The sequence below is a fragment of the Suncus etruscus genome, chromosome 7, assembly GCF_024139225.1.
Source record: "Suncus etruscus isolate mSunEtr1 chromosome 7, mSunEtr1.pri.cur, whole genome shotgun sequence".
Classification (NCBI taxonomy): Eukaryota; Metazoa; Chordata; class Mammalia; order Eulipotyphla; family Soricidae; genus Suncus; species Suncus etruscus.
The window spans coordinates 42,101,001-42,126,648 of NC_064854.1; the positions used below are offsets into that span (position 1 = coordinate 42,101,001).

Below are 25,648 nucleotides of genomic sequence, written 5' to 3' on the forward strand. Positions count from 1 at the left end.
CAGGCTAAGTGGTCTCTGCTGCAGTGACTCAATTCCATCTCTGTAGTGGGACAGTTTAGACCAGACTACACAAAAGAACAAATGTGGGGCCAAAGAGATAGTATAGGGTATAGCCCTGTTGATCCCCAAGAACCACCAATCTATGTTGGACCAAACAATGAGAGAAGTGACCTTTGAGTACTGCCTATTGTATATATACATTCTACACACCAAATTTATATTCAGCAACTTCATGGAAACTGAAATGTGAACATAATATGATATTTATTTATCACACAATAGAATTAAGTGTGAAATCCATTCTTGGCTTGGAGGTTATACACAGATAGACAGCCAATTAGATTGGACCGGTAGATAGTGGTTTGCTGACCCTGGCCCAGAGTGTGTTTGGAAGCCTTGGAAAGGCATAGAAATACAGAAAGACAATGTTTACTAAGAGGTAGCAATAAGCACCTGTAGTAAGTCATACTAGAATTTTCCCCTAAATCTACCGGGATTTTGAAATCTGGATGACATATAACTCCTTTAAAATCATAGCTTTATAGAGGGAGTAGAAGGTGTTTTCCCTTGCTTGGAATTTAATTCTCCCTCTTGTGGATGGTATACCAGTTTCATTGCTTAAGCAATTTTGCTGATGATTGGAGCATGGGAGACAGTACTGTGGGGCAGGTGTTTGCCTTCTGAACTGTTGACCTCAGATTTGATCCTTCATACCACATAAAATGTCCTGCATACCACTAGGAGTAATCCCTGAGCACTGCCAAGTATGGTCCCAAAACAAACAAGCAAAACAGATTAATTTTGCTGAAGGTTCAAGGTCCATGGAGCAGTGACTTTGTTGGGGAGCTGACTATGTCTGGCTATGTCTGGTTATGCACAGCTTGTAGGAAGACATAACCAAGAGTATATAAGGCCTCCGCCCTCCAAGAGAGGACATGCCATTGACCTAAACTCATCTTGTTCTGTCAAGTCCCCCTTTTGAGTTCACAGTAGCCAGATGTGGAAGTTTCCTTTTTAGTTTGTTCTTTCTGTCTCTCTGCCATACCTCATTCCATAACTGTAGGTCACCTTCAACATGTTTCCCTCTCTAGGCAAATGGAGAGACCATTATTTCCCAGAGAGTTCTGAATATCTGTGTAGTATAAACTTTCAGACTCAAATCTTGGGGCCAAGTTCAGAAGCAATCACTAACCACTGAACATCAAGTCTGTGGACAGCTGAGCTTGAAGTATTCTTATGGTTGTCAACTGTGGATTTTTCTCTCTTTTTGCTTGACATCTGTCCATTTACATTCCAATCAGCCTAACTGCCAAAATAAACAAAACAAAACAAAACAACCCTTCCAGGCACAAGAGAAACAGAAAGTTCTAAATTGAAACAAATTTTTGTGCTTTATAGAAAACTCCAACCTGTGCTCTCCACAGTAACATTTTTGTTTTCTTTGCAAAGCATAGGAGATTTAAATGACTTAATTTGAGAGAATTAAAATTTTTATTGCTATTGAAGTAACATGGTTACAATTGTGTTTATGTTTATGCTTTGGTGTACAAAATTACTACAACTCATCCACCACCAAATTGTCCTGATGTCACTTTTAGTTGACCTCTTCCACTCCCCTCAAGTCCTCTTTACCCCAACACTTGGTAAGCTTAGTTCTGTCGTCGAAGTCCAAGAATCTATTTTCTTTGAATACTGTCCATTTTCTTGCTTTGTTCTCTCCATACCACATAGGGGTGAGATCATCTGACATGTGTCTTTCTCCCTCTGATTTATTTCACTTAAACGACACCATCTAGTTCCATCCAAGATGTAGCAAAAGGCATACGTTTATCTTTATTTTATAACTGAGCGATTTTCTATTGTTGATTTATACCAGTCTTGAGCCATTCAAATGTTGTTTGGCATTTGAGTTGTTTCCATTTTTGGTTATTGTAAGTAGTATACTGCAGTGAGCATAGGTATGTGCAAATCTTTTCCAATTAATGTTTCTGTGATCTAGGGATAGATGTTTAAAAATAGAATGACTTGTTTATTTGGAAGCTCTAGTTTGAATTTTAGGATAAATCCCCATTCAATATTTTATTGAAGCTGAACCGGACACCCCCACCAGTAGTGAGTAAGTGTCTCTTTTTATCACATAAATTGGAAAGAGCGCTGTTAACATACATTGAAATGGATACAGTGCAGTCAGTCCTCAATTGCTAATTACCACCTTGGACAGCAGTCACCTCTTGACCAAACTTGTGTCATCTGTCCTCTTTCCATGCTTCCATGATTTTATAGCAAATCTATCAAAAACTTTAGCTACAGCATATCGATTCCCTTTTGCACTCATGTTGAAATTCTGTTTTCTTCCCCAGATCATTGCCTTTGATGAATTAAGAACGGATTTCAAGAGCCCCATAGACCAGTGCAATCCTGTTCATGCGGTAAGTTGAGCCTGCTGGGGAGAGCAAGATGGTGTCATCCTTGGCCACCCAGGCCTATGCAATAGGGGCTATAATTGTGAGAAGGGGAAGTACACACTGAGTCCTGACTGTATCCCTGAGAGTGGTCCAGTTCATTGAGCAGCCTTGTAGAACTGTTGTTTCCAAAGTTTTTTGAGGTCTCCATTTGTCTTATAAGTCAGATGAGTATCTCAGGTCCCTGGGGGAGCAGAGTGTCTTGTGCTGCTGAATCCTCCAAGCCCTGTACTATTGAGCAAGTGAAGTTCCTGTGAGAGCTGCCTTTGTGTCTGTCCTTGCTTGGCATCATTAGAGGACAAAGCTCCCCTCATTCATTACGCTTTATCATCCTGTTCATCACTTGTTCATCACTCTTTACTTCTTTAGAAGACCGCTGGCTTCTTTCCTGGAACTTTTTGCTGCTGATTGTTCAGATTCAGGCACTTATGGGAAAGACTAGCTAGCTAGGCACCCATTGGTTGTTTTTTTTTTTTATTCCCATTTGCCCAGGAGCCTGCATATGCTGTACCACCAGCCTTGGCCTTGGTGTAGAAAGTAACTTGGATGCAGGTGAAAGAGAGACTGCCTTTCTCTCCTGTGTGTTGGCTTAGAATTCATGCAACCAGTCTAGAGCTTGGTTTTGAGCCAGGGGTGTGAGCCAGGCCTTAGTCCAACTTACTCCAGACCAGCTCTGGCCTCCAAGAAGGCAGTTCCTGCAGGTCATTTAAGTATTGTTTCCAGACAAGTGTCTTGGCATGGTGTTTAGCTTCCTGGCTGTAGTTTCAGTGCTAAGATCTGTGTGGACTGGTGTTTTTATGTTATTTATTTATTTATTTATTTATTTATTTATTTATTTATTTATTTATTTATTTATGGAAGCCTTCTAAGCAATACTCAGGTGGCCTAGGACATCACCAGGTTTCTAAGAAAATCAGGATTGTTCATCAGTGCAAAGATTTAAGGATGTGATGTTTTTTTTTTCTGGTTCTGCAGTTCCAGGGATACTTGGGCCATCCTCGCAGTGCTGAGGCCTACAGGACTGCACTCCATAATGCTTAGGGAATCTTTTAGTGCCCAGAATCAAACCCAGGTCAGGCACATGCTAGACATTCATGCCCTCTCACATCTATACTGTATCCTTTCCCCTCTCTTGTAATTTTATTTGATTGGTTTCAGACAGAAATTGGATGAAGAATGTAGGCTATACTGGTGTGTTTTGAGGCAGCCCTGGAAAGCTTATGGTCTCATTCTTCAATAACTTGGAAGGGGGGGCTCATGTTCTCAAATGCAGATCCCCTGTCCACGAGCTCATGTGTTGATAAAGTCTCTGTCACCTTTTTGGTGGCAGCAACTTCCACATCCCTTCTGGAGATGCTTATTTTTGGAGTTTTGAATTACAGTTGGTTATTTCTTTTCCTTTATTTCCTTTCTTTTTTTTTAACACTGAAAGCTAAGAACTTTGTATATTTAGCATCTATGATTCTCACAAGCCTGCCAGACAGGCACTGTTTACCTAATTTACAGACTCTAATCCCAGGACTCAGAGTTGCGAGAGGTGAGGTGAGGCTTGGAACTCAACTTTGCCTAAACCCAGACACAACCCCACTTCCCACCACCTACTCTGTGTTGTCTCCAAGAGACTTGACTTTCTGATGCTTGAGTTTTTTCATTCCTCTGCCACAGCACTCTCTGGCGCTATGAGAGAGCCAGAATCCATTCAAAGTCGACCATGTGAAGAAGAATTTCCTTGCATATTGAAAGCATTCTTAAGTTAGTTTGGAGTCTTATACTCAGCTGCAGGGTAAATGTTATTGAAAACCATTTTGTTTCCGTCAGCCTTGCCACACAATGATGATAACTTGACTCCATTAGGCCTGAAGAGGTGCCCCCAAAGTTTTCTTTCTTTCTTTTTTTTTTTTTTTTTTGTATTTTGGGTGGCACATTTAGTGGTACTCAGGGCTTACTCAGGTCTCTGTGCTTAGAGATTGCACCTGGTGAGCTCAGGGGACTTATATGGGATCAAACTCATGCTAGGAGTTTAGGATAGGGCAAGGCAAGTACTTTATTCACTGTACTACTGCTACACTGTACTATTGCTACAACCGCCCCTTTAAGGTCTCATTTTGTTCTAGACATTTTTGTAGTTACCACCAAAGGCACACCAGGTGCTCGGCATGGCCCTGCTTCAAGAGAGCACTTCTGTTTTGGGTGCCAATGGAGCCAAGCTTCTCATTTTCTTTCGCCTAGTTGTTTGGACTAAGCCCAGTACACAGCTCAATGTGAAGACCAGAATCTCCCTGTAGGGTCCCAAATGATGTTGGAATTTCTCCTGCTGCTCCAGTCCATTACATACATTCAACACTGGGCTGCAGGTGACTGATGAGACATTTGCCTGTGACCAGTTCCATTTCGCCATGGCAAATTCCTAAGTTCAGACAGCACAAAGGAAATTAGAGCAACAGTGGCAGCTGATCTGGGCAAGAACAGCCCCTACACACAGCAGGTGCTCAGGAATGACTTGATGAAAAAAGAAAGAATGAATATTAAAGTGGGGCAGGGGAAGATTGGCTAGCATAGAAGCTAGACCTCAAACCTTTACTCCTATTATTAAAGCTACATTTCTATGTAGTGAAAGATGGAAGGAGCCAGATATTTTGTGGCTAAATGAAAGCTTCTAGGGAAAGATGAATTCTGTCCTAGGTTTTAAAAAAAAATCTGCAAAACTGCTATATGGAAGAGTTGTGAATCCACTTTTTAGAACATTATTTTCCTAGGTTTTGGATAATTTGATTCATTTTCAAGTTCTTTGAATGTCTATAATAGAGGCCATGAAGCAGCATTTAAGAATCTGGTGATTGAAAAAGCTACTTCCCTGGCTGGTAACTGCCCTGGAAGGCTTTGTGAATCACTGCTGCTCATCTGATGCATTTCTCAATGCATGAGGCCACTGGATTTAAGATCTTCTCAAGCTTCAAATACTGAGAGCAACTCTGAGTGGATGCCCTGCTTTCCAGGAGGTGAAGAGGAAGAGGAATGTCTGTTTTTACCTGTATTTCTCCTGTTGATAATGCCCTTCTTTCCTTTTCCATCTGGACAGCCAACATTTTACTAATCATTTTCTGATTTTGTGAGAGTTTGTGACTAGTCTTCTGAGCACTCAGGGGCTATTCCTGTTTCTGTTTTCAGAAGTGGCCCCTGGCAGTGCTTAGGAGATCATATGTGGTACTGACTATTGAACAGGGCTGCCCAGGTATAAAGCAAACACCTTAGCCCCGCTATCCTACTTTAAAGCAACAAGACAGTTGTCCTATAGAAGCTTGCTTGAGAAGGGGCTTGTGTATGCACTGCACTATCTCTTTCATGCTTGTCACCTCTTTTTTTTTTTTTTTTTTTTGTCTCTTATGCTTCATTTAGGCAGCTTGATGGCCAGCTCCCAATATGTGCCTGTATATATGTACATGTGCCTTGGAGGCTGGCGTTCTGTTTCTCTAGCCACCTGGACACTAATTTGGCCTGATGTGGGCTCTTTTCCTCTGCATAAAGGATGCACAGGAATCAGTGTACTGACAATGCAATTAGGGAAATTGAAGCATCCCGCTGCCTGTCTTCCCCAGCTCTGGGAGGGATCTCATTACCATCTCATCCACAGCAGCCGATTGCCTGAGTAATGAAGCTTGGGAGGTGCCCCAGCTGCACTCAGATAAGTCATTGCAGGAAAAGAGAAGCAGCTTTCTTGTCACCTGCCCAATCTCAGAGCTTTGTATCCCAGCTGGGAGGCACACTCTGACATGGCTCTTAGGTTTGGATGAGTCTGAGAACACTCACTCATTCATTTGAGACAAAGACACCCGGACAGGGAGAACACTCCTTTGAACAAATAGAGCACCTGCTTTCATGACCCCAATGGGAAGTGTTCTGGTGGACTCAAAGACAGAGAAGCTTTACCCACAGGAACAAAGAAAAGGCACAGAAATCTTTGTCAAGCACAGAGGGAAGCTGCATCCATGCTATTTTTGTGGACAGTTCTGTTAAGAGTAAGTGATTAGGGTCTGAATAGGGTGCTCACAGCCTTTCAGATTTGATGCCCAGCACCCTGTAAATCCCCCCAGCTTCATTCTGTGATCCTTCAGCACAGTGTACAGAGCCAGGAGAAAGCCCTGAGGATCACTGAGTTTGGCCTCAAATATAATGAAAAACAAGCTAAAAAGCAATAAAAAGGAGCAAATGAACAAGACAAGTTGGTATAAGTTATTCAGAAGCTTTTGCTATTATGAGCCAGAGGGTGGGAAGGTGAGATCTAGGGGCAGATGAGATGGAGGGTCAGGATTGAGTGTGTTGTCTTTGCAAGCTCTTTCTGCAGTATGTCTGACTTTTCTCCTCTCTTTCTCCCTGTCCTGACAGAGAGAACGACTGAGGAACATCGAACGCATCTGTTTCCTGTTGCGGAAGGTCAGTGCATGAGCCCTGTGCTGAGCTGGTGACATCACTTGCCAACATTTCTCTGTGGTCTTGGTGCTCACTCACCAGTTCATTATCTTGGCGGGTCTCCAGGCCTGTATACTCATGAAGAAATGGCAGTTGGAAGGGACAGTGGGGGAAGCCATCATCAGCTCTGGGGAACCTCCAGACACAAGAGGGGCTAATTAAAAGGGTGGGCATCAATCAAAGTGTCAGGCCAGCACAGAATATTTGCAAGTGCCCTCTAGTGAGGTTTAGAGATTCTTTATCTTTGCATGATGATGGATGGCATTTACAGCTGATCTTGCCTCTTAGCCTTTGTTCTGGGCTCAGAAATGCCCCCCCCAACCCCAACTCAGAGCAGGTTTGTATCCAGAGGCAGAGTTTCTTTGAGGTGTCAGTCTGCCATTCAGTTTTGCAGTTTGATAGACAGCATCATTGAGAGTGTCAGAGTGGTGGGATGGGTTGGTGTTACTAAAGGGGCAGACTGGCATTCAGAGAGATACTCAGGATGAACAGGCAGTAGATTGCAGCTGCTGAGAAACATTCAGGCAGCCCTCACTTGCATACTTAAGTGTGCATATGCATGGTATTTAGCAAGCTTGGTATTTAGCACAACTCTGAAACTTAACTAGAGGACCAGAGAAAGCAAGTCTGCCATTCTCCAGTCAGAAAATGGGGTGCCTTTTCTACAAAAGAGTGAAAAAGAGGTTTCTCTTTTAAAAGTTCTTTTATTTATATCAGGCTCACCCAACACAATCTCCCCTTCAATGGATTCATAGTCACCTAATTAGGTGAATCATCAGGTTGTCTCCTATTTGAAGGCAAAGGGATTATGTAGGAAGCATTCATCCATAGATGGGAATTTTGGTGACCTTAGAATCCTACTTGTCACAAGTCTATGTGGATGGGCACTAAATATTCACTCATCTCTCATCATACCTGAGGCTGCTAGCCAAAGTATCTCCACTTTAATACCCCATCACATCTTTAAATCAACATATAAAATAGTGTTGAACAAGCAGTAGCCGAAGGTCACCGGAATACAAAGGCAGAGATAATAACAATTAGAAGAAATTCTGGGCAAGTGGAATTAGTTTAAATTAGCTCAGGATTAGCTTAACAGAAAGTGCTTGAAGTCTACTTGGGTAGTTCATGAATCTGTAAATCATTTTTTGCAGATAGTATTGTGTAGCAGCAATAATTTGCTCCAGTTGTGACTTTTGTAGTCTAGTTAGCTCTGATTTGTTCCATGCGGTGCAGAGAATGGAGACAAATCAAAGGTTGGTCTTTTAAATTTCTAGTTTTCTTTTTCTGCATCTTGAAAACACCATCTTGAGTTTTCTAGCAAGGTGATAATCTATGTCTGTTGCATCTTACCTTTGTTTATAATTTGGTATTTCTGAACCATTTACTCTGGCCAGCTAGTAGGCAATGACCCATGACTGCTTCTTCCAAGGTCTTGTTCCTCATCGCCTCAGACCTTTATAAGATCAAAGCCAAGAATATGAAAGTACTGTGGCTAAGAAAGAATCCCCATTACCATTTGAAAATTTGCATTTAGTTTGCATAAGTTTATATAAACAGTTGGAGGAGACATTTTCTCCACGAAACTACTCAAGTACCTTTTTGTTTTTTGTCTCTTGCCCTTTTCATTTACCAACTCCTCTTTTAAGTTCACTGCAATCATACTTTATGCTGGGAAATAGTAGGGAGAGTTTAAGATGGATGGCAGTGTGTCTGAAACACTGACTTCAGGACTTCAGGTGTTTTCTTTGAGGGCTGGGAAAGAGAGAAGGGGAGAGAGAGGCAGAGGGAGAGGGAAAGAGAGAGAGGCAGAGGGAGAGAGTAAGTGAGAGTGAGAAAGAGAGAGAGAGAGAAAGAGAGAGAGAGAGAGAGAGAGAGAGAGAGAGAGAGAGAGAGAGAGAGAGAGAGAGAGAGAGAGAGAGAGAGGTGTTGGGCCATAACCATGGTGCTCAGAGCTTACTCCTGGTTCTGTGCTCAAGGATCATTCCTAGTGGGCTGGGGGATTACATGAAGTGCTACGTTTTGAATCTGGGTTGGCCTTGTGCAGGGCAAGTGCCCTACCCCCTCTACTTTAGCTTTAGTCCTCCAAGACTTCAGGTATTTTAACTGCACTTAATCACATGCTTTACAGCCTTTCCAGTTTCTGGCTTCTGGAAGTGGGGGGCTGGTAAGCATCCCTTTATTGACTTAAAGAAGAAGCAAGTCCTACATATCCATAGCGTCATCTCCTTGTGATTTGTTAATTGTCCCATTCCACACCTCTCCTTATGAACACATTTTTCCTTTTTTGTTGTTATTTTTTTTTAAATCAGTGCGTTTATATGCCCTGCGAACCTAAGATCATTTCATCACTGTCAAACTGATTTCTTCTGTTGGTGATTTTAAATGGTGGATGTTTCTGACTTAATGATTCCTGATGAGAGTCTTGCCATCCTGACACTTTTGCTTTATTTTTGAGCTCTGAGTATTCTCACAGATTCGCTTAGAGCAGTGAGTCCGTCTACCCCATTCAGATGAAATTCTGAAAGAACAACTTTGTTCTCTTCATGTCAGAGCATAACGACTGGAAAAGATACTCAATAAATATTTATTCACTAAATTAATAAGTTAATTTAATGGCATATCTGGTCACTTCTGGTTAATTTTCTGGTCATCAAAAACCTTATTGAAGGTGAAAAATTGTGAGAGCTGCCTGTGTGTGTCTGTCTCCTGTCCTGTCGCATGAAACTCTTGGAGTGGGCCGAAAAGAGGCTCCAGAAGAGCATGGACACTCTGCTTCGCTACACGGCCGTGCACTCTTTCTAAGGAAAGAACACCATCACAACAAGAAGAAAAAATCACACTAAGAACTGTGCTGGATCACTGAAGCCCAGCATTTCTCTCCTGACTGTCTTCTCTGCTGCCTGCTCAGGCCTCAGATTTGATCCTGTGAGAGGCTTCATCTATGGAGGACTCACCGCCCTTGGAGGCAAGTCTACCCACCCAGAAAGGGTGGAGCCAGAGGAGTGTGGCTGCATACATCATTTAGCCAATGAATACCACCACAACACGTAGAAAAATCCACAATACAAGTGTAACAATGGGGAAACAATGCAGGCCAGCATCAGACATAGAGAATGAAGATGACAATTCTGATGACCAGATAATGACCAACCAACTAATCAACCTCTCAGATAAGGACTTTAGACAAGCAATATGGAAGATGCTCAAAGAATTCAAAGAAACCATGGATTGAGTTGAACAAAACACTAACAAGAACCAAAAATATATGAAGACAGAAATCACAAAACTCCAAACTGAAATAACATGTCAACTAACAGGCCTGAAAAACTCAGTAAACGAAGTGAATGACAAAATGGATAAGCTCTGGGACAGGGTATCAGAAGCTGAGAATAGACTTGGTGCTGTGGAAGATGAGATAAATAACAATTCCATACAGCGGGAGAGATTGGAAAAAAAACTAAAAGCAAATGAACAGACAATGGAAAAATTAGTCAAAGAATGGGAACAGATGAAAATAGAAGTCTATGATAAGCTCAACAGAAACAACTTAAAAATTATTGGAGTCCCAGAGACCCAGGAAGAAAATTTCCAGGAAGAATCAATAGTCAAGAACATCATTAAAGAGAAACTTCCAGAGCTAAAGAATATATGTGATCAAATCCTGCATGCTCAAAGAGTACCAACCAAAAGAGACCCCAGAAAAAATACCCCAAGACACATCCTAGTCACAATTACGAATCCCACAGATAGAGACAGAATTCTGAAAACAGCATGATCAAAAAGAGAAATTACATTTAAGGGAGAATCCTTGAGATTTACAGCAGACCTGTCACCAGAAACACTCAAGGCCAGAAAGCAGTGGTGGGATATTGTGACAAGACTGAATGAAATGAATGCTTCACCTAGAATACTGTACCCAGCAAAACTTACTTTCCAGTTTGACAGAAGAATACATGGTTTCACAGACAAAAAACAGCTCAGAAACTTTACAGACTCAAAACCAGTCTTAAGAGAAAAACTGAAAGACATAATTTAAGACAATACTAACCAAAAGACACACCAAATTTTGATATAAAGATGGCATTAAATCCCAGGACAATTCTTTCTCTCAATGTCAATGGACTAAATGCACCAGTTAAGAGACACAGAGTGGCTAAATGGATCAAAAAACTCAATCCAACCTTCTGCTGCCTACAAGAAACACACCTGAATAGTCAGAAGAAACATAGACTCAAAATAAAAGGCTGGAGAAAAATTATCCAAGCAAACAACACCCATAAAAAAGCTGGTGTGGGGGGCCGGGTGGTGGTGCTGGAGGTAAGGTGCCTGCCTTGCCTGCGCTAGCCTAGGACGGACGGCGGTTCGATCCCCCGGCGTCCCATATGGTCCCCCAAGAAGCCAGGAGCAACTTCTAAGCGCATAGCCAGGAGTAACCCCTGAGCCTCACAGGGTGTGGCCCAAAAACAAACAAAAAAAAATCTGGTGTGGCCATACTAATATCAGATAATACAAACTCTATACTCAGAAAGATTGTAAGGGACAAAGATGGACATTTTATATTAATCAAGGGGTATGTAGAGCAGGAAGAAATAACTCTCCTAAACATATATGCACTGAATGAGGGTCCAGCAAAACATTTAATACAACTGTTGACAAATGTGAAAAATAATATCAATAACAACACAATAATTGTGGGGGACCTCAACATGGCTTTGTCAACACTGTATAGGTCAACCAGACTGAAACCCAACAAAAGTATACTAGACCTGAGGAGAGAAATGGAAGAAAGAGGCCTAGTGGATATATATAGGACACTCCATCCCCAGAAACCTGGATACATATTCTTCTCCAATATACATGGGACATTCTCCAGGATAGACTACATGCTGGCACATAAAACATACCTCCATAATCTCAAGAGGATAGAAATATTGCAGGCTACCTTCGCTGACCACAAGGCTCTGAAATTATTTGTGAATTCCAAAGGGACACAGAAGAAAAACTCTAACACCTGGAAGTTAAACAGCCTCATACTGAATAACCAGTGGGTCCGAGATGAAATCAAGGAGGAAATCAAAAGGTTCCTGGAAACAAATGATAATAAAGACACAAACTATCAGAACTTATGGGACACAGCAAAAGCAGTACTGAGAGGAAAATTTATAGCTTTGCAAGCACATATCAGGAAGGAAGAAGGGGCTTACCTGAGAAGCTTAATGACGCAGCTCATAGAACTAGAACGTGCTCAACTAAAGGACCCAAAAACAGGGAGACAGAAGGAAATAGCAAAGCTGAGAGCAGAAATCAACAAAGTGGAAACCCAAAAAACAATCCGAAAGATCAACGAAAGCAGAAGTTGGTTCTTTGAAAAAATAAGCAAGATTGATAGACCACTGGCAAAACTAACAAAGAAAGAGAGAGAGAAACTTGATAACTCGTATTAGGAATGAAAAAGAAGAGATCACTACTGATATGGCAGAGATTCAAAGGGTAATCAGAAACTATGTTGAGAAACTCTAAGCTACTAAAAATGAGAACCTGGAAGAAATGGATAAATTCTTGGACTCTTATAATCTTCCACGGTTGAAGGAAGAGGATTTAGCATATCTGAACACCCCCATCACTATTGATGAAATTAAAATGGTAATCAAATGTCTGCCCAAAAACAAAAGCCCAGGCCCAGATGGATTCACTAATGAATTCTTTCAAACTTTCCAAGAGGAACTACTACCAATCCTGGCAAGACTCTTTCATGAAATTGAACAAAGGGAAATACTTCCAAATAGCTTTTATGAAGCCAACATCACCTTGATACTTAAACCAGATAGAGATGCTATGAAAAAAGAAAATTACAGACCAATATCGCTGATGAAAGCAGATGCAAAGATTCTCAACAAAATCCTGGCAAATAGGATTCAGTGCCTCATTAAGAAGATTATCCACTACAATCAAGTAGGTTTTAATCCCAGGAATGCAAGGATGGTTTAACATCCGTAAATCTATCAACATAATACACAACATCAACAAGAAAAACAAAAATCACATGATCATATCAATAGACGCAGAGAAAGCATTTGATAAGGTCCAACACCCATTCTTGATCAAAACTCTCAGCAAGATGGGAATGGAAGGAACCTTTCTCAATATAGTTAAGGCCATCTACCACAAGCCATTGGCAAATATTATCCTCAATGGAGAAAAACTAAAAGCCTTTCCTCTAAATTCTGGCACAAGACAAGGCTGTCCTCTCTCACGACTCCTATTCAACATAGCACTGGAAATACTTGCTATAGCAATTAGGCAAGAAAAGGATATCAAGGGAATCCAGATAGGAAAGGAAGAAGTCAAGCTCCCGTTGTTTGCAGATGATATGATACTCTACCTAGAAAACCCTAAAGTCTCTACCAAAAAGCTTCTAGAAACAATAGACTCATATAGCAAGGTGGCAGGCTACAAATTTAACACACAAAAATCAATGGCCTTTCTATACACCAATAGTAATAAGGAAGAAATGGACATTAAGAAAACAACCTCATTCACAATAGTGCCACACAAACTCAAATATCTTGGAATCAACTTGACTAAAAATGTGAAGGACCTATACAAAGAAAACTATAAAACTCTGCTCCAAGAAATAAGAGAGGACACGTGGAAATGGAAGCACATACCCTGCTCATGGATTGGCAGGATTAACATCATCAAAATGGGAATACTCCCCAAAGCATTGTACAGATTTAATGCGATCCCTCTAAAGATACCCATGACATTCTTCAAAGAAGTGGATCAGGCACTTTTTAAATTCATTTGGAACAATAAACACCCTAGAATAGCTAAAGCAATCATTGGGAAAAAGAATATGGGAGGAATTACTTTCCCCAACTTTAAACTGTACTACAAAGCAATAGTTATCAAAACAGCATGGTATTGGAATAAAGACAGGTCCTCAGATCAGTGGAATAGGCTTGAATACTCAGAGAATGTTCCCCAGACATACAATCACCTAATTTTGGATAAAGGAGCAAGAAATCCTAAATGGGGCAAAGAAAGCCTCTTCAAGAAGTGGTGTTGGCACAACTGGCTAGCCACTTGCAAAAAATTGAACTTAGACCCCCAGCTAACATCATGTATGAAGGTTAAATCCAAATGGATGAAAGACCTCAATATCAGACCCGAAACCATAAGATACATAGAACAACACGTAGGTAAAATACCCCAGGACATTGAGACTAAAAGCATCTTCAAAGAGGAAACTGCACCCTCCAAGCAAGTGAAAGCAGAGATTAACAGATGGGAATATATTAAACTGAGAAGCTTCTGCACCTAAAAAGAAATAGCGCTCAGGATACAAGAGCCCCCCACTGAGTGGGAGAAACGATTCACCCAATACCCATCAGACAAGGGGCTAATCTCCCAAATATACAAGGCACTGACAGAAATTTACAAGAAAAAACATCTAATCCCATCAAAAAATGGGGAAAAGACATGAACAGACATTTTGACAAAGAAGATATACAAATGGCCAAAAGACACATGAAAAAATGCTCCACATCACTAATCATCAGGGAGATGCAAATCAAAACAACTATGAGATACCACCTCAAACCCAGAGATTGGCACACATAGCAAAGAATGAGAGCAAGCAGTGTTGGCAGGGATGTGGAGAGAAAGGAACTCTTATCCACGCTGGTAGGAATGCCGTCTAGTTCAACCTTTATGGAAAGCAATATGGAGATTCCTCCAAAAACTGGAAATCGAGCTCCCATACAACCCAGCTATACCACTCCTAGGAATATACCCTAGGAATATAAACATACAATACAAAAATCCCTTCCTTACACCTATATTCATTGCAACACTATTTACCATAGCAAGACTCTGGAAAAAGCCAAGATACCCTTCAACAGATGAATGGCTAAAGAAACTGGTAGATATACACAATGAAATATTATGCAGCTGTCAGGAGAGATGAAGTCATGAAATTTTCCTATACATGGATGTACATGGAATCTATTATGCTGAGTGAAATAAGTCAGAGAGAGAGAAAGGTGCAGAATTGTCTCACTCATCTATGGGTTTTAAGAAAAATGAAAGACATTCTTGCAATAATAACTTTCAGACACAAAAGAGAAAAGAGCTGGAAGTTCCAGCTCACCTCATGAAGCTCACCACAAACAGGGATGAGTTTAGCTAGAGAAATAACTACGTTTTGAACTATCCTAATAAAGAGAATGTACGAGGGAAATAGAAAGCCTGTCTAGAGTACAGGCGGGGGTCAGATGGGGAGGAGGGAGACTTGGGACATTGGTGATGGGAATGTTGCACTGGTGGTGGGTGGTGTTCTTTACATGACTGAAACCCAAACACAATCATGTATGTAATAAAGTTGTTTAAATAAAAAACAAAACAAAAAAAACCTGATTGGAACCATTGAGAAAATCAGTGTCCTTAATTTATTTGTTTTCATAGTGCTCATGAGATATAACAAAATTTATATATACTATAATACCCCCTCCTTACACTAATTTGCATTTCACAATCAAATTGAACTCTAACTTGTTGCAGGCGACTTACATGAAGTGTGGAGAAGGAAGTCTTGAGAAGGGTCTCCAATTTCCTTTCTGTCCACCTAGGTAACTTGGGAAAGGGCTTGTGTGGGTCAGGACTGATAAAGTCTGCTATGAGCATTTATGCAGCCTGGTTACTTGCATTCCACCAGCTCCACCAGCTATTGTCAGACTTTTTCTGAGTCACACTTGATTCATATGATGTGGGAAATTAATTCTACCATCTAATTTTTCTGAGAACTGTGGAAATAAGGCTGGAGTGAGGAATTGCTTTGCAAGAAAAGAAAAATCAGTCCTAACCTTTTCCCAGGTTCTTTACAGGCCTGTCACTTTACCTCACAGAAAAGAATTTCAAGAGGAAATAAATAGTGAAGTAAACTAGGTCAATTTAAAGATTATAAGGGGGAGGGGGCGAGAGTCGTGCATTGGTTTCTCCAGAGGAGAGAGTCCTGAATAGCATTTGGGATGGGATTACATATGAATGTATATATTTTTTTAAAGTTGAACAAAACTTTAATACTTTTACGAACAGTTCCAAACTGACCTGGTCAGGGTTATCTATTGGAAGAGACAAACCCTGCCCAAGGTCATGAATTGGATTATATAATGAGGGATAGAGGGATGTTCTAGCTTTTTGATGATCTTTAAAATGATTGACTATTGTTATTCTAGGGTACCTTCCTACTGCTCCCTTGTATCCTTTCCTGATAGGCTACCTTGTATGGACAGGTAGCTTGGGAGCAGTGTTAATGGAAATAAGCTCGAGCATGTGCTCCTTACAAAATGATGACCCTCCTTGTTCAGAATCTCAGAAGTCTGACTTGTGGCCTTTAAAAAATGGCATCCTCATGTTCAGAACCCGGGACCCCATATTTCCTCCTCTTCTGATGGACCTGAGACAGATCTTCAGTTTTCCTTGAGGTTCTTCATCCTCCTCCCTATTTATGGGTATATATACTTGAACCTTAGCACAAGCATCTTAACTACACCTATACATGCCTGAATAAAGTGGATGAGGAAATTAAATTATGCAAAAACGTACTAAGAAAATTGTCAAAATAATGAACTATTGCCCAGCCATGAAGTTATCAGGGAGATTTTCCAGGGTAATTGAGTGAACCAGTGTTCATACCAGGAGGCAATTCTTTCTGTCACCTTTACTGCTCCTGCAAACTAGCTTCAGTGTCTTACAGATAACCCCCGACTTATAAGCATAGAAACCACATTGCTCCCCGAGAGCCATGTACTGTCTTCCTTCCAGTTTCCACCTGTTCTGAGAGCAATTTCAGCTAGGAAGACAACTTGTCCTTCTAACAGCTTGATAAAAAAAATGATATCTTCTCAGATCAGCATCCAGTTCTTGGGAGAGTTGTTTAAGTTGCATGACTCCCTTCACAAGGGAGGCCACTCGAGTTAGCACCAATGATGCTGACAATATCAGCTGCTCTAAGAGCTAGAATAAGAAAGGGTATGGTTCTCTTCCAGTGGGATGATAACTCTACTCAACTTGTTCTCGCCCAACCTATCCTGCCAGGTATAACACGTGGGGTAGGAGAATGACCATGATGCAAAACTCATCTGGGTTTGCAAAAGCAGTGACAAACACAAAGGGGGTCAGCCCCTTGGTAAATGCAAGCTATGTCCCATTAGGTCCCCAATGAAGATTACATTCTCATGCAGCTATATTATCCTCTACAGTCTCATTGCAATAGTCCAGGTTAGGGGAGGGAACCTTGGTGGCCCCTCCAGGGGTAGGTAAGAGGCATGTGTCTGTTCTTTGTATTCTTTGCAGTCAGAGTTTGTTGTACAGTCCACAGACCCCATTACTTCCACTCCCATGAAATATGTGGTCTAAGTTCCAAACCTATACAGCAGTCTTTGGCCAGCCCCAGCTGGGTGGCATTGAGAAAATGGTAGGTTACTTCTATGGTCCTGAGTGCCTCTTCCCCCTCAGGTATTGGGCCAAGAAGAGATACAGGGTAGTGGGGTTTACACTGGCACCTTAAGGTAGTGTTGAGCTGCTGGTTTCCTCCTCCTTATTTGCCTTTCAGGGGTCTCAGACTCAATTTACCTGGGGGCCGCAGAAGGCAAAGTCGGGGTGATCCTTGAGTGCAAAGTCAGTAGTAAGCCTTGAATATTGGGGGGTGTGACACAAACAAAACAAAACAAAAAAAGATTCCTCTAGGAATCAACACAAAATGTTGTATGGAGGGCTGCAAACAGTCCGCGGGTCACGAGTTTGAGACCCCTGCGTGATGCTTCCTTATTAGGAAGTTAGTCTTGGCACATTCTCCTAAAGATACTACTCATATCTGGGTCAGACAACTCTGGTTAACAGCAACCCCAAAACTCTGCCTGAGCTCTTCAGCCTTAGCCTCAGGATCTGGCTCTCTCTCTCTCTGTGCTTACAGCTGGCTTTCCTGACACATTCCTATACCTTGAAGAAAAAGTCCCTTTCCCCCACATTTTGGGGGACTGCATTCTGGGAAAGCATAAAAATGAGAATACTCTCAGGACAACTTCCCTCTCCTAGAACTCGAACCCATGGGTTGGTGCCCACTTTTAAAAAACACTTATGCCTCAGTAGTGGAAGATCTCATAGAGAATAACCAGAGGTCACAAATTGCATAAGTCTAAGTTTAGGGGAGGGATCCCCAGGGTGACAGTTTGATCCACAATTCCGCCATCCACAGTCTGGGTAAGTGGGTGTTCATGCTTGCTGGTAGTCTTGCAGTCAGCAGAAACACCAGGATCATCTACGTTCAGGATTATTCTGCATCCTGAAAGCTGTGTCAGATGGATCTGCAGAGGGTCCTTCTCATTCAGGCTCATTCATTCACCTTGAAGATAGAGTAGATTCCTGCTTCTTCAATCCTGCAATGCAAATAGCTGTTGGGGTGGAGAGAACAAAATAGGGTCCTAAAACCTAGTTGCCTTTCTTGCACTGGGTCAGAAAGAGATGAAGAAATGCCTCCCATACCTGGTGCTAATTTTTTTTACCCTTAACATTAACAGGGGAAGCCATAATTTTTGCACCTTCTTTCTTTATACCTCTCATCTTATCTAAATGTTACTGTCTGGTTAATTCTTTCTACTTTCCCTGACCTCTGGGATAGATAGGCATAATGTAATTTCCAATTGATGTCAATGGCCTTAGCTAGTTGAGGTCCCATGGCCCTTTTGCCATTATTCTCCTGACAGCTTTTCTGCAGACCTTCCTGTTTTACATTTTCCCTAGAGATTTCACCACCTTAGAGTCATTAAAGGGAGTGTAGGTAAAGGTGCATCTTCTGTGACTTCTTCAAAGGACTGTAGACCTTACTTATAAGAAGGTGTGAAATCTTACATGTGAATATTCTTTAGATTTCTTTGACCTGAAATTTTCTGAAGACAAAATAATTAATCATGGCATTGTTATATAGGAAAAGCTTTGAGCTTTTAGGAATCCATCTTCATACTCATATACATCATTTCACTTTTGCTAGAGTTTCTTCTCTCTAGAGGGAGTCCAACCTTCTCTGTGTTGGTTCTGTCACGAGATAGAATCTTCCTTTCTCTGTACTTGAGGTTTTTTCCCCTCCCTTATTGCTTTAAGGAGTTCATTTCTCTCTCATTTTTTTTTACCATTTGAATTACTATATTGGTGTTGGTTTATTAAGATCTATTTTATTGGAGACTCTTTTCACCTCTTGGATTTGCACCAGAGCCTCTTTCCAGAGCATGGGAAAGTTTTCTGCTATTATTTCCCTGACCACTTGCTCTTTCCCTTTCCCTATTTCCTCCCCTTCTGATATTCCTACAATCCCTAGATTATTTCTTTTGTCTTTGTTCATTAAATACCTAACATTTTCTTCCAATGCTTTACCTCTTATTTTATTATTGGCTTCTTTGTCATTTTTGGTTTGTAGTTTTTCTTCAAGTGAATCTATGTGATTCTCCAACTGTATAATTCTACTATTATGGCTTGCTAAGACATTTTTGATTTCCTTTAATTCTGTTTGTATGGGTTCTCTCATCTTCTGAAAAAGTTCTTCTTTGAGTTGGTTGATTTGTTCATCTATAGATTTCTTGAAGTCGCTGGCTATTGATTCCTTGATTTCTATTGCCATGGCTTTCATTGCTAGTCCTCATTTATTGGGCCTATGTGTTTTGGTGGGCTTGGGAACTTGCTAGGAATACTCCCTATATCCCCAGTTGCTAGTGTCTTCCTTAGTTTATCCATATTGCTTTGCATTTGGTGTTTTGGCTTGGAGTGTTCTGCCTTTGGATCTCAGCCCTCCTTTGCCACCTGTGGTGTGGGGCTGGGTCCCTTTTCCAGTGTGGCCCTAGGCGGGTTTGATGGCTGCAGTTGCTGAGGTTTGGCTTTCATTCAAGTCTCCTCCCTCACTTTACCAGCCAGAAGGTGTAGGTCCCCTCAGCCTCTCCAACAGAGACAAGGTTTCCCTCTCCTCCTAATTTGTCAGACTTTGTAAGGCACCCCTTCACACCGCCTTCCCCAGCTGCAGTAATGGCAGGGCTCTGGTTCGGGTTTGGGTCGGGTCTACCCTCAGATCTACCTGTCAGAGGGTCTGCCTGCCGCCTTCTCCAGCTGGAAATGGTGGAGCGCTGGTCTGGGCCTGGGTCCGGTTTCCCTTCTCCCTCCCTGTCAGAAGGTCTTCCTGCTAGCTTCTTCACCTGGGCACCAGTTAGAATCTTATCAATCTCAATTTTTGTTTTTACAAAATGGGTTCAGCTTTTATATTTTCCTAGCTACTTTAGTGTTAGTGTCAGAGTAACTTCTTTGAATCGTATCTTGGTTTTTACTACTTTCTGAAAACTCTCCTGCATTGCTTCTTCCTGTTGACTGCCTTCATCAGTATCATATTTATGATGGAGTCAAAGGTGTTTTAATCTTCTGTTCTTTTGTGCTATACTTTCTGTCCTCTTCAGAGTCAGTACTATACTTACCCTAATTACTTCTCAGCCAATTCTGTTTTTTTTTTTTACTAGGAGGAAAAGTAGTTGTGATATGAAGTACATGGGCACCTGTGGTTTCCAATCTGTGTGACCTTCACTGAGACTCTGAAGTGGGGTCCCTAATAACATCACATTCTCACTGAGATATGAGAATTCAATTAGAGGATAGCTCATCATAAGGAGTCAGAGATGACATTTTGATAGCTCAGGCCAGTGTGAACATCTAGCACATAAAATTGTTATTTTTATCCTGACACTTAACCCCTTCTTAAGACTTCTTTAATATCCCCAAGCACACACTTGGGTCTGAAACAAGGCTGAGGTGATGAGTTACCCTCTGGGTCACCTTTCCAATTCCCACTTTCTTAGGAAATTTCCTTTGACTAGTGTTGTCACAGGGCAGTAATGCCTGAGTCTTCTTCCTTATATCTCCATCCTTCTTAATGGACTATTGAGTTCAGAGTTTCCAAGCATTGGGGATAATGGGAGGGTTCATGGGATCTCATTAGTACTACCACTGTCTGTGAACTGTACCTTCCAGGATATTTCTTGGAATTCTCCTGATCACCTCAGAATGTGATGCATCTCACCAGCAGATTGTTAAACCACCTCCTCAACTCTCCTAGGAGAAAGGAAGGATTTTCAAGTGGATCTGTTTTTAGCTCTATAATTATTAAAAAATGTATTCTTTGGGTTATTGTATAAACTACAGTATTCATATGTCTACATGTGCTTATGTTTCATTTTTCATGACAAGAGCCACTTGCTTCTTATGCTATTCATGTCTCTCTCCTCTCCTTCTTCAACCCTCCATATGTTCTGGTCTTTGATGTAGAGCAGAGTGGGGAGCAAGAAGCTTAATGGGATGCAGAAACTGGTTCCAAGGCTGCCTCAGGCATAGCCCTCCTTGGGAAAGATAGTCTTTAGACCTTAGGGTTATCCCTGCAATTTAGCAAAAATAAACTCAAAAGAGAGTCTAACATTGGTATGAGAATAAAATTTTTTATCAGTGAACTTTGTGAAATCCCCCTTTTATAGTCCTAGAGGCTATTGTTGCTGTGATTGCATCAGGCAACCTAATGTCAGAAACAAGTTAGCTTGATCTCACGTGAGGGACACTAGAACTTGGGTGATCTCCTTCTGAGTTGACTATTTTCTGGAGTGTTTCCAGTCTCATGCAGATTTCTGACAATCAGATACATAGGAAAAACTCTAATGAATGGATGACTCTCACTTTCTCTACTGAGCAGCTACCCAGGGATGTGGAGAAGTGCCTCGGTTGCAATGGGGGTGTGGTTTGAGTTCAGTGGTAGATTAATGTGAAGGGAAAATGGTTTGATTCTAGAAATAAGATGGCAGGGATAGGCCTCAATTGGAACCACTAATGACCCTCCCAGTACTCCCTATACCAGTATTCTCAGAGTCATAGCTCTTAAGGGAGATGACATGGTGTGAAGGGAAGCAGAATGGTGCAAAGCCTGAATCTAAATGAAGCTTCTCTGATGTGGTTCTGTGATCCAGGGTTGTAGGAAGTAGGAGGAAGATCTGATATGTTGATAGTGCAAAGTGAATTTGCTGAATTTAAAGATTACATGAATTTTTATGTTCTTCCCCTACCCTTTATCCAGGAATAGTTGTATAAGGTGCTGTGAAGAACAAAAAGTGGGAACTTTGTTCACATATTAAAAAGAAATTTTGTTTTTGCCCTAACAGCAGAGTCTTTAGCCAATTGTATGTGTATTATGGGGGAAAGGGTCTTTGCCCAGGACTTTCAACAACTGCACAGGTGATATGTGCCTGAATGAAGCTTTCACTCCATTCTCCTGTGTCCTGTGTCCATGATTCTATCACTTATTTTTTAAATTTTCTTTTGCTAGAAGCAGAGTTTTTCCCTTCCTGACCTTGGACTCAGTCAGGTGCTGAACTTGTTCACAGAACATGGGTTGATATGCAGGTGTGTACCAAGATTTAGGTCATTGGGTGGTTCTATTCTCCCATTTGCACTGTTGACATTAACATCACATGAAGCTTAGAGCCAAGCCTACTAGGTCAAGTTTCTCCTTGCCAACCTTTAGAAAAATATGCTAAGGATAAATGATTGTTGCTTTAGGGCACTGCATTTTGAAGTCATCTGTTATGTAGCATGATTATGGCAATAGTTAGCTAAAACTGAGAAATGTGTATTTTTTTATAAAGGGAAATATTTTTTTAAAATAAGTTTGTTCTATGCCTGTGAGCATATGCCTGTGTTCTATGCTTGTCATTTAACGACTCTATGAATTTACAAATATACTTTTTGATCTCTTTCCCAATTTCTTTGACCTAGGAAGAATCTACAAGTGTGTTAGAGCCCAAAGAAAGGTGCCTATCATTTTGAAGCACTCTAGTTGTCATGTATTAATTACCTGGAAGAATGGTGAAGAAGTGCCTTTTCTTCTAATTTACTTACCATTCTTACCACAAGGGAGTAAGTTGAGTTCCAGTCTTTTAAATTGTTAATACTCTGGGCCTATCTGCCAGGCTCTGGGGAGTATGGTGAATTTAAATCAGACACAATGTAGTGAAAAAGAACATAAACTCAGAGTCAGAGTCAGTTGTGTGGAATGCCTTGGAGAAAACAGCCTGAATTCAGTTTTCCAGATTGGAATAGTTGTTGTTTGGAGGATTTCTAAAGCATGACAAAAGGGATAGTTGCGCATATATATATTGGAGCCACACATGGTGATGCTCAGGGGTTACTCAGAGGTCATGCCCTGTGGTGCTATAGGACCATATGGAATCATGGTGATGGAACCTAGGTTAGGCATGTGCAATACAAGCATCCTATCCACTGTGCTATCGCTCTGGCCCCTGCCTATATTTCTTGAGTGACTTCAATAGGCCAGTAAAAATATGAACTCTTTCCATTCTCAACAATGCTATAAAGTAGGCACTATTAATAGTCCCATTTAACAGATGAGGTCATTGAGGCTTAGAGAGGTTAACTACATACCCAGCATCTACTATTTCATTTGCTGGAGGTTGAAGACAAGGGCATTTAAACCAACTCCCTCTCTGAATTACCATATTAAAGGGACAAATTTTGATTTCCTTTAAACTAGTCCCATAAGGGCCACCTCCAAAGGCATATAACTCAGCTGTTGGAAAGGGAGGTTATTGATTCTGATGTTACATAGGGCCTTGGGGATCCAGTAATATGCCTGACTTACAGTTGATGGGGCCATGTGCATTCCTTTAAGGCTCTTTTCTAATTCCATTTAACTTCCTGGTAGGATTGTTTTCCCCAGAGGGAAAGCTTGAAGAAAAGTAAAAATATCCTGGAACAAAACTTGCAACTTGTTCAGAAACCGTGTCTCATGTATAATTTATTTTCAGGCAATTTCTGTGGCAAACTCCTTGTTAGAGTGAAAGATGGAACATTTTACTCTGTGTAAATAGGGGTGCTATTATGGGATTGCTGAACCAGAAGTGGGGGTGGGACTGGAGCATGAGCTCTGTCCTCGGTTCACTCTGCTCCCCAAACTGAAGTAGGCAAAGCAGAGGTGATACAATAGCTTCCTGACATATGGGTTCATGCAATCTCAAAGCAATCTGGTCCTATCATCTTTTGTTCAGTCTATTGACATCATAATAATAGATAATCAGGCTAGTTTGCATAATTCACTATTCATATTTTTCATGAGTTCCTGATCTTGGCAAGGGAAATTGTCTTGGTCTTGACTGGGACTCATTCATATGTCTAGCAGTTTGCTGACCACTTACTAGGATGACTAGATCCAGGATGATTAATTCTTTATAACCAGCCAAGGTCTGTTCTCATGGTATCATAGAAAAACAGAAAAAGAATAAAAGCATACAACTACATGCATTGAACTAAGTGCATCCTGCTGACTAAAGTAAATGCTCATTCACGGTCATGGAGGAAGGGAATATATTGGCACCATCAATAAAAGAAAATTAAGATTTAGGGAGGGGGATTTTATAGGTTTTTCTCTAGAATAGAAACAGACTCTTAGATGTGAGGGAGGGATTGGTAATAACTCTGTTGTAGATTTAGTAAACTGTGTTACTGTTTCCTTGAACTTCTGCTTCTCCCATTAGCTCATGCATTCTATGGAGGAAGAGAACAATGTCTTATTCATCTTTGATCCCCAGAGTTTATCCTTTTGTGAACAGTTGATGATGAATAACTAATTGGGAGATGAATATGTAGATCTGGAATGTGTCTTGGTGATAAACAAGCCAGATGTTTATTTTCAAATGAGAAAATTGAGATCCAGTGAGCTACATGATAAGGTGACATTAGAACCAATGATCCTGGGTTGCCTGTCATAGTGTCCATTTCAGTTTAATATACAGACTGTAGACAGTCTGTAGACAGAGTTCCTCCTGGCTCTAAACTCTCTGGGGACAGGGCCCATATACCTTCCTTGTTCAAAAATATATCTATAGAACCAAGTAGTGCTTACAAATGAATAAGGAGCATAGCATTTCTCTGACCCCCTCCACTCTATCAATGCCCATCTCACTAGCAGTATCCTACTGAATATGACTTTTGTCTCCCTTTACCCTCCCATCATATAATTTCTAACCAGTATTTTTTTTGATATATTGTGGACAAGAGCTTCACACTGTTAGATTTTGGAATTCCAGGCAAATGATGCTGATGAACACTTGGTCTCTTGTATGAAGAGTAGTCTCTTCTATATGAGATCAAGGGAGACTTTAATTGTTTGGGTGGAATCATCTGCTGCAGGATTGTGTAAAGAGGATTCTATAAACAGTCCCCAGATAAATAATTGGCGTTTTCTCTGTCTTTATTACTTTACTTTGTAATTTTGTCATTGTTTTGAGGGTCATAGATGGCAGTGCTCACCAGGATCCCACTCAGCAATGTTTCAGTGGGCTCCAAGCTATGCTGGGAATTGAAAATAAAACCTTATACATGTAAGAAAAAATGCTTTGCTACATGATCCCTAGTCTTTGATATGATCCTCTTTAATACCCCATTGTCATAATAGAAGATTTAATTTGTCCAAAATATATTCAGGGTCTTCATTATCCCATTTCTAGTTGAGAGCAACCCTAAAGGCCATCAACATATAGTTGTCACAATGTCATGAATTCAATGTCATATCAATGTTATGAATTCAAATCCCGAATGTTTTGGTGCCAACTACATGTTAGTCAACCAAA

General features: G+C 40.9%; 1 protein-coding gene across 1 annotated transcript in view; it reads left to right on the forward strand.

Annotated features, from left to right (window-relative positions):
• CNIH3 (cornichon family AMPA receptor auxiliary protein 3) overlaps positions 1 to 25,648 on the forward strand; it is a 140,704-nt gene that overhangs the window by 77,259 nt on the left and 37,797 nt on the right. The window contains exons 2-3 of the mRNA XM_049776613.1: positions 2,361 to 2,429; positions 6,846 to 6,893. Coding sequence (XP_049632570.1) covers positions 2,361 to 2,429; positions 6,846 to 6,893 — 117 coding nt within the window. The remainder of the gene's footprint in view (positions 1 to 2,360; positions 2,430 to 6,845; positions 6,894 to 25,648) is intronic.